Source organism: Trypanosoma grayi, assembly GCF_000691245.1.
Source record: "Trypanosoma grayi strain ANR4 Tgr_721_V1, whole genome shotgun sequence".
NCBI classification, from domain to species: Eukaryota; Euglenozoa; class Kinetoplastea; order Trypanosomatida; family Trypanosomatidae; genus Trypanosoma; species Trypanosoma grayi.
Window position 1 is genome coordinate 1 of NW_008826340.1, and position 8872 is coordinate 8872.

At 49.7% G+C, this 8872-nt stretch overlaps 4 protein-coding genes across 4 annotated transcripts; all 4 read right to left on the reverse strand.

The window, feature by feature from the left end:
* Positions 1–176: 176 nt before the first annotated feature.
* Positions 177–2468, reverse strand: DQ04_07211000 (hypothetical protein; the record flags this gene model as incomplete). The annotated part of the gene is made up of 1 exon (XM_009315066.1): positions 177–2468. The coding sequence occupies one exon, from the start codon at positions 2466–2468 to the stop codon at positions 177–179; it is 2292 nt and encodes a 763-aa protein (XP_009313341.1).
* Positions 2469–2955: 487 nt separating this feature from the next.
* DQ04_07211010 (hypothetical protein) lies at positions 2956–3978 on the reverse strand (the record flags this gene model as incomplete). Its single annotated transcript, XM_009315067.1, has 1 exon — positions 2956–3978. One exon carries the CDS (start codon positions 3976–3978, stop codon positions 2956–2958), a length of 1023 nt encoding a protein of 340 aa, XP_009313342.1.
* Positions 3979–4478: 500 nt separating this feature from the next.
* On the reverse strand, positions 4479–6080 carry DQ04_07211020 (myo-inositol-1-phosphate synthase; the record flags this gene model as incomplete). Its single annotated transcript, XM_009315068.1, has 1 exon — positions 4479–6080. The coding sequence occupies one exon, from the start codon at positions 6078–6080 to the stop codon at positions 4479–4481; it is 1602 nt and encodes a 533-aa protein (XP_009313343.1).
* Positions 6081–6372: 292 nt separating this feature from the next.
* On the reverse strand, positions 6373–7674 carry DQ04_07211030 (delta-6 fatty acid desaturase; the record flags this gene model as incomplete). Its single annotated transcript, XM_009315069.1, has 1 exon — positions 6373–7674. One exon carries the CDS (start codon positions 7672–7674, stop codon positions 6373–6375), a length of 1302 nt encoding a protein of 433 aa, XP_009313344.1.
* Positions 7675–8872: the final 1198 nt, after the last annotated feature.

The window sequence follows — 8872 nt, forward strand, 5'->3', positions numbered from 1 at the left end:
AAAAAAAAAAAAAAATGCGTGCCTTCTCCACAACGACAAAGAGGCATAAAAAAGAAAAAAAAAAGTACCTGAATGCAGCCATGTGCATTGCGACGCTCGCCACACCAGAGGGCGCACGACTTACAAGTTAGCCATTTTCAGTTCATTCCACGCCTATTTCATCCTTGTATTAATATCTATTCAAAAGATCTGCAGCATACACCCAACAAGAAGCGCACTCCTTCACGCTCAGTAGGCCAGACTTCATTCAGAAACGCATCCCCATCACCTGCGAAGTGGGTCCTCAGAATTGTCACGAGGAGGCCCCTGGCTTCCCTGATCTCCTCGCCCGGAGCGATGCCCGCAACGTCGGCTTCACTGCCGGAGTCGTCCCAATCACCACAAGCCCCACCATCACCATTTTCGCTGCCGTGGCGCTGAATCATATCGGGGGCATCACTGTTTTTACCACTCGAATGTGCCGGCGCATCGCGCCAACTTGGAGCCACGTTATTCAGACGGGCGACAACAGCCGCCACCACAGCTGCAATTGTTTCCCGCGTCGGATCCGCCTCACACTCCACCAACATCAAAGACCGCACTGCATGTAGTGCGGAAGGCTCCGCCCCCTTTAAAGCATACATGTTTTTGTAAACAACATCGTGAAGAATTGCGGGGATTTTAACCACCTGGTTGTCTTCCTTCAACCCCACCGATGTTATTCCCGGTAGTGAAGTGTGTGTCGGGTAGTGCTGTTTCAGCCATCTGATTCCGAGAGGAACGTCATCCCCACCATCTTGTATCGTAGGAGCTTCAAACGCCGAATGGTACGCAAAAGCAAAGGGCTTCCGTGCCTCCCAAAGCTTTGGTGTCCCAATTGCAATCTTCACCGCTTCCAGGGTTAGGCATTGCTGATGCGTATAAGCTCCAGAGAATCGTTGAAGCCAGAAAGGAACAAGATGCGTAACCGTTCCACCACCATTTCGCACAGCAAGGGCGAAATCAACTGCATACTTTGCATTGTTTGCATCCTCGGAGAGTGCTCTCTCCCACGCCTCTTCGCTCAAGGCAAACTCTATCATTTCCGTATCACCAAAGTCATTACAACATTCAGGGAGGTAGGTACAAAGAAGTATAATTGGCAAGGAAAAGTCAGATCGCGAGGAACATCTTACTGCCTCTGATAATGATTCCTCCTTGATCTTACTCCCCTTTGCTGTTGGATCTAAGAAGTCCTCCAACTTCCCTCCGAGGAGAGGCACCACATGTTGTGCGACAGCGCTTCTCAAAGTTTCCACTTCCGCCAAGGGTAGGACATAGCGTCGCAGCGCGAGAAACCAAAGAAGACCAGGTAAGAAAAGTGTTGAGAAGTGTCTGCGCTCTCGGAATCGCACTGCCGTTTTGCCACAGCAGTCCTCCAAGAAATCAAGTGAATGCGCGAACCGAACCCAAAATTGCGTGATTAACGGTACGAGCTGTTTTCCCATTCGTGACACCTCGAATTGCTTCGCCTCAGCAAACAGAAGAATTGCATAAAGGGAGTCGGCAATGGACCCTCGCGCCTCCAGACCCAACGCTGCCACCTGGTCTGGGAAGCATAAGTAATGTGTCAGCTGTTCTTGCAACGCCATAAGAAGCGCTTCAACCATTCGCCACCAATCGTCACTTTCCGATGGTGTTTGTGCCTTCTGTATCGTCGCAATCCGAAGCATAGCGAAGGCTTCGGGAGAATGCAAGGCCCACACCCCCGCTACTCCTTGACGAACACTAGCAGCGCAATGGATAGCTAATTGCTGAAGAAGAATCTGCAACTTATCCCACCATCGTGTTAGAAACAAGCCTGCATGTACGCTCAAAATATTCTCAAAACAACTAAGAAAACTTTCCACCCGAAAAGCCTCAGGCTCGGCCGCACCTTCAACGCACTCCTTGAGTAGTGCAAACACGTAGTCCAAAGTGAAAGAGGCAAGTTCGATACTTAGTCGCGCTATCTGTACCGTTATCTTAATTGCAACCTCGCGCACTGGTAACTGAGGGTCTGAAAGAGACGGTAACACCACTTGTATTAAGACATGAGCCAACACACACCTATCCGATACCACACTTGGCGTGCAGGATACCAAACCTAGTAGTAGTAGTAGGAGTCCTTCCCTTTCATACCAAAAATGTAGCCGGGGCCACTTGTAAACGAGAAGACTCGGCAGAAGCTGGGCATAGTCTCTATTCATCTTTGCTGCATTAGCGACGACATCCTGAAGGAGTCGCTCACGTCCGAGTTTGCGTATGCGGGACCACGGATCTTGAACCGCCTTTAACATCGCCGCTGTCCACATATCCAAGGAAGAAGTTGCTTCACTACCATGGCCCGAAAGGTTGGCGAGCGCATTGTACACCTTGAGTCGTTCGTCTGGGGTATCCTTGAAGCTTGCCGTTGAGATTTGCCGCCAACATGCACCTATTTCCCGTGCACTTTGCAACCCCACTGCCATTATGATTTACAGAGAGACCACCCTCCCTACAGGAAAGAAGGAACGAAAAAAAAAAATCCGCAAAAAACACACCACAAGTAACAGATGGACTCCTCAACAAATAAAATTTTACACGAAAAAAAAAAGCCCCCAAGTCTACAATCAGAGAATCCAAATAGATTGCATATCTTCAACAATGTACATCTCACGTCTCCTATATGTGTTCCACCCCCTCTCTCTTCTTTTTTTGGGGTCTTCCTTCTTCTTCATCTCTTCCTTCCTCATTTCTCTTGGTTTTTTTTTTGTGGTGTACCTTTGATAGCGGGCCTCATTTTTTTCCCCATACCTGCACACATATGCGGGTACACAACATTCAACTCTTCCCACTTCACAACACCTGGAGGTGATGCGCTGGCATCTGCTTCTGTCGCTTTGCTCGGGCCTTTCGGTATGTGCTGTACAGTAATTTGTGTGTTCGTGCATGATGTGTGAGTGTGTGGCACCCCTGCTAGTAATCGTACACTGTCTGATGGACGAAGTGATCCCGCGGGAGGTAAATGTACTCCTCACCGTGCCTCGGTGCCTGACGTGATCCCATCCCCCGCATACCCGGCAACACAATCTTCTTACCCCTCCCATCCCCAGCTTCCGCTGCAGCCTTCCCGGAGGACGAGCTGCTCTGAGTTGAACGCGAGAGTTGATTGCGTCGCAGTTCGCGCAGCCGGTTCAACTCCTCGGATGTAGACTCAGGCGTCCGCTTCTTCTCCATGAAGGAGTCCCGTGGACTGTACGTCTTCCACAATATGCAGCGGGGATGTCGGCACGAGGCGACACACTTGTCGTATTTCACCACACGGGCTGGGTCGTCGATGGAATACGCAGAATACGCGAAGGAGGTGCCGACGTCCTGCAGGTTCGTCTTGTGTGAGAGCGTCCGGTAATCCTCGCGATCCGCTTCAGGGATGTAGTCATGGCGGTATACGGTTGGCCGATTCTTTAGCATACTCTCCGGCATTGTTAAGTATGGAAACATCTTGGCTGCGTCAATGTTTGCCTTGTCCGTTTCATTCCAATCCTTTCTGTGGTCCGGTATAACGCGCACCCGCTGGTGGAAGCCCGGCGCTTCCTTGCTGCAGTAGTCCAGGCGGTACGTTGAGCTGCGATCAAACGGGACACCGTGCGCCGCGCCGCGGCCGTGAGGGGCCAGCAGCGGTTGCTTTGTCGTCGACTCTGCCTTTTGGCGTGCCTCCTCCCGCGCCATTTCCGCCATGCGCGCGACGAGTTGGTTCGTTGACATGAGTGCAACGCCCCGTTCCCCCATCCTGACCGTTGGCATAGGCATTGTTTTCTTCTTTTGCTGCAGCTGTCCATCGTCCATGTCGGCGTAGGTTGGCATTTCACTCTCGTTGACCACGCTGGGATAGGCGGTAAGGTGCAGCTCTGCCAGTCGCCGCTCCCGCGCGGGACGCGAGACGATTTGTTTCTCCCGCACGTCACGCGGGTAGCGGGGGTAATCGGTGCGCATCGTCATGACTGTGGTGGCCGCTGCAGAGAATAATGGAGCCGGAGATGGGGACGGGGGTGACACTCCCTCTTTTCTCTATTCTACGTGAAGACCTTTCAGAGAATGACACAAACAAACAAAACAAAAGAGTAATAATACCCAATAACTGAAGAAGCATAGAGGGTTGAAGTTGTATACGCCCGTAAACATGCTTCATGCCAACAGGCACCAACCAGGCGGACGCGCATACATGGAGTGGCCCAACAGGGAAGTGATGCTCCCTTTGGCACAATAGCAAAAAAAAATATCAATCAATCTGGCAAAACATCGATTTCAATACTCTATGGCAATGGGACCTTTGACAAGAAAAATATTCCACGATTTTTCCCATTTTAAATGACCAGAATTATGCACCATCCATTGGTTTACGCTCGCGTTTTGAATACCGAAAAACACTGACTGGGACGTCACATACCACCTACTCTTTTAACCTCACCGTACTTCTTCTCCACACCTCAACATTCTTCTCATTCTCTCACTGATTGAGACATCTTACCGCGTAAAAACGGTACACGGCACTCCAGCAACATGTTATGATCCGGCGGGAGTCCAACGAGGGCACGCAACACATTGTCAATAGCCTGTTTCTGGCGGTTGAGCGCGTTCACCACAGGTGTACCTGCTGGAACACACGGCGCCTTAAGGAGATATGACAACAACGACAGCACAGTCTCCATCTGTGTATAAGATGATCTGGCTGCTTTTTCATTGGGCTCGCCACCTTCGCTGTCGATTGTCACACACACACGCTCCAAAAGCTCCGTCAGCACGACGAGGTCAATGATAAGAGGTGCCGCCAGCAAGGAGTCCTGACATGTGTTGTGCAGCACCACCGTCTGCTCACCCCCCATGAAGATGGAGAAACTGTACTCGTCCATGGCGCGTTTGCTATCGCCTACGTATGGAAGGTGCTTGATGACGATGCAGTGATCTGGCCCTTTAGTGCCGGGCGGATACAAGATGTTGTTGGACGCCACCATGTCATCCACCACATTGCTCTTCGTGATCTCTTTGGAGCGGAACTGTTTTGGCGCCGCCAAATTGTGCCCGTCGTTGTTACCGAGGTGATTATAGCTCGCAATGCACTCTGGCTTGATGCCGGCAGCAACGAAAAACTCCACCAACGCACTCTTCATTTTTGTCTGCCCACTTTTGAAGTCATCCCCACCAACAAAAACGCCATGACGATGTGCCAGATCAATAAGGCCAGCGCAAAGCGTGTTCTGCGGCGCGCCATTGATGTAGCTGCAGTTCTCCAATATGGCGGCCATTGCATAGAGTGCCGATGGTGCAATCTCCGACTCATTCCGCTTAACCGCGGCGAGAAGGTTCTCGGCAGTGTCGTGTACTCCCTCAACATATTCTGAAAAGCGCTCCGTGTTGGCTGTCCAGAGCACAATGACCTTCTCGAGACCATGCCCCTCCTTGAAGGCGCGTATGTCGTGCCGCAGCTGCTGCAGCGCCTCCCATTTGTTTGGCACTAGCATCACATTGTCTGCGCGCTCCTTTTGATTCTCTGCAACAAAGCTAAGATCAAACGCCGCGGGTAGTGGTTTCATATCCTTCATGTGTTCATACACCGCATCCTGCAGGGTGATTTCCAGTACCTGCGCGCGGCGCATGGCGTCACCAATGCTCATGCTACTGCAGTCCCATCCGCCAATGACAAGATTAGTCGGATTCAGCATCGGAACCACATCTTTGAGCGGTACGAACACCTCTTCCATGTCAGAAGTGAGCCCCATGTTCATTGTACTGGACTGTGTGATGGAACCAAAGTAGTTCGGCTCTTTCATCCCCGTCTTGGTGCGCCACGTCACGCCGTGCTGGTGGGCCACAATGCTCGCCGTCACGGTTGACCCATTGTTGCCGCCCCAGCCCACCAGCATTACGCCACACCTAGCAGGCTTGCGCAGTGTGCGGAAGCGCAGCGCAACATCTACGGGCTCCACCGTCACCTCCCCGCCATCTCCCTTTGTCACGTGTGTTGTGCGGTACGCGTACTTGACCTCAATAGCCTCATCCGTATACTGCACGTTCTGGTCGCTTTTTACACGAACATTCGGCATTACTGTCCTGTTATTTGTATACGAGGTTATTATATATCTAATATATACTATGTTTCTTCCTTCACGGTAGAGCCCCACACAGACAGACAGACATACATCCACATCACAAAATGTGTGATAGAATCAAACAAAAATGAAAACAGAAACACAACGGGAGACACACACACACACACACGCCCACAACGTACCACCGGCATGGGAGAAGCCGCGAAACACCAGCACGCTTTTGAGAGTGATTTTAAGGAAAGAAATGCGCCCATATGCCCCCTTTTTACTGCTACTACTCTCACATCTAAGCTTTTTTGGTCTCCTCCAGCCCCTGCCCGTAAATAGCCAAGTGGTCAAAGGTGCTGATCACGTTGTCCTGTACGGTCTCGAAGTGGGTGTACGGAATGCCGTGTTTGGCACAATACACCTGTACGATGGGCGCAAGATAGCAATAATAGCCATGATGAACGCGAGGGAAAAGGTGATGCTCAATCTGGTAATTCAATCCGCCATTTAACTGAGCCAACAACCAACCACCTACATTGCTACTCGTTTCAACTTGCGCCGCAAGAAAACACTTACCGTCGCTTGTCCCCTCTTTCTTCGCCCCACAAAAGTTGTGAGATATCACAAAAAAGAAAGCGAGATACATACCTCCAAGCGCGTACTGCAAAAAAGAACCCAGCACCGCGTCAAAAAGAGATGGAGCGTGTAGGAAATTGAACGCCAACCGCAGAGGCGGAATTAGTGTCATAACACGACTAATGTTCCACACCCCACGCAGAAATTTTTGCCGCTCGTTCGGTCCATGCCATAAAAACAATGCATTGGAGATAACGTGAACAGGGCCAAAGACAGCTTCCAAAACAATGAAGTACATCTGCTGAAGGGCATAATACGAACGCTTAGGTACAAACCGGTGTAGCCGCAGCAAAGGTATGTCTAGATCCAGATCACGCTTTGGTTCATTGGTATAAATGTGATGTATAAAATTGTGGTGGATGATCCAGCTAATACGACTTCCCCCAATAAGGTCCTGCGTCAAACCAAAAAGGCCATTCACCATTGGATTCCGACTCAGTGCACCATGGTTGGCATCGTGCTGGACATTTAAACCCATCATAGCCATTGCCATAGACTGAATGATCGTCAAGTAGTGCGGGCGCCATGCGAAGAGAGCGTACAGGTCGAGCCCAATCACGATCACGCACCACAGCAGAGCCTTGATATAGTAGTACAACGGCGCAAAGCCACCGGTGGGCGCCAGGACCGGTCGCACCAACTCGCACAACTCCAGGTACCTGTCAAATTTCGGCGGCTCGCTCTCCGGCACGGCACCGGGCCGCACGTCCGCCGCAGCCACCTGCAGATGCTTGTACTTCTCATGCGGGAACCGGCGACGGTGGTAGCTGAGGAAGATGCGGGTGCCGTCGGTGCCGTTCGCCATGTTGACCATCATGGCGCCGCCGGGGTGCGTGGCGGCTAGCCGCGCCGTATCGTAGTACACCCCGTCGATGCGCACAACGTCATCCACACCACCGCGCACGTCATCCGCAGCCGTAGCCGTAGCAGTAACGGCGGTGTCACCACAAACAGATACAACCATACCTACCTCTTCCTGTGTGTTGGTGATCGATAAATGCGAAGTCCTGAACACGTCTTATTTGTCAACTAAGGAACACAAATAAAACGGGAAACAAACAAAAAAAAAGAACGCACAAGTACTAGCGTACGTGCACACAAAAATAATGTGCATTTAGCGTGACAAAAAACACAAACAGCGGCCAAGAGAATGCTGCCCTTCTCTTCGTTTTCTTTTTCTCAACCTTTGCTTATTATTGTTATTATCATCATCATGATTGTTTTACGTACACCTGTTTTCCACCGCGTGTTGCCACGACGAATGGAAACAGCCAAGCAAAACAACAGTTAGTACCCCCCACATCCCCACCTCCCGTGTCCTATTTGCAGTGTACCTACTATATCGCTTATTCCAGTCGTGCTGAACCATATATATATATATATATATATATATATCAAGTTTATTAACCTTTACAAACTTCGAAAAGCAAAAAGATACACAACCAAGACACACAAATACAGAGATATATGAACGCACACGTATATATATATATATATATATATATACGAGGAGGGAGAAAGAGAGAGAGAGAGAGAAAGAGGTGCCCCCTTTGTTCGTAAGCAAGTACTCACATACTTACACGTCCTCTCTCTCTCTCTCTCCCGGTACCTCTGTGTGTATCTGCAACATTACACATGCTGGAGGGACCACAGCCAGAAAGATCTGAACAAACAGAAGCACCACGAAAGAGAGATTTGACCAAATAAATTTCCCTTGGAACCCGTTTTGTTTTCTTCTCATCCTTCGTTATGAACCTTCTTGGCTGCTCTTGTCCCCTCACACGAAATTTTTTTTTGGGTTTTGAAAAATATCCCCCTTCACTCTGTCTCGCACACACTCATGCATAATGTATACGCGCGTAGCCTTTTTTTTCGTTTAATTCAACACAAATATAAACCTCTGAAATATATAGCCGTAGACATACACACCGATGTATGCACGTATAATTGTGTGTAATCCACTCAACATACAATTCATTTAGGTATATATATATATATATATACACACCAAGGAAAGACTTTTTCTGTCTCTCTCTACCCCCTTTTGAATGGCGAGCATCGCAATTACACTTTTTTCTCCCCTCTTTTTCTTTCTTTCCACATCACTTAGATCCTTCAGTGTGAATATTCCAACTTATGTATCTCTCTCTCTCTCTCTCTCT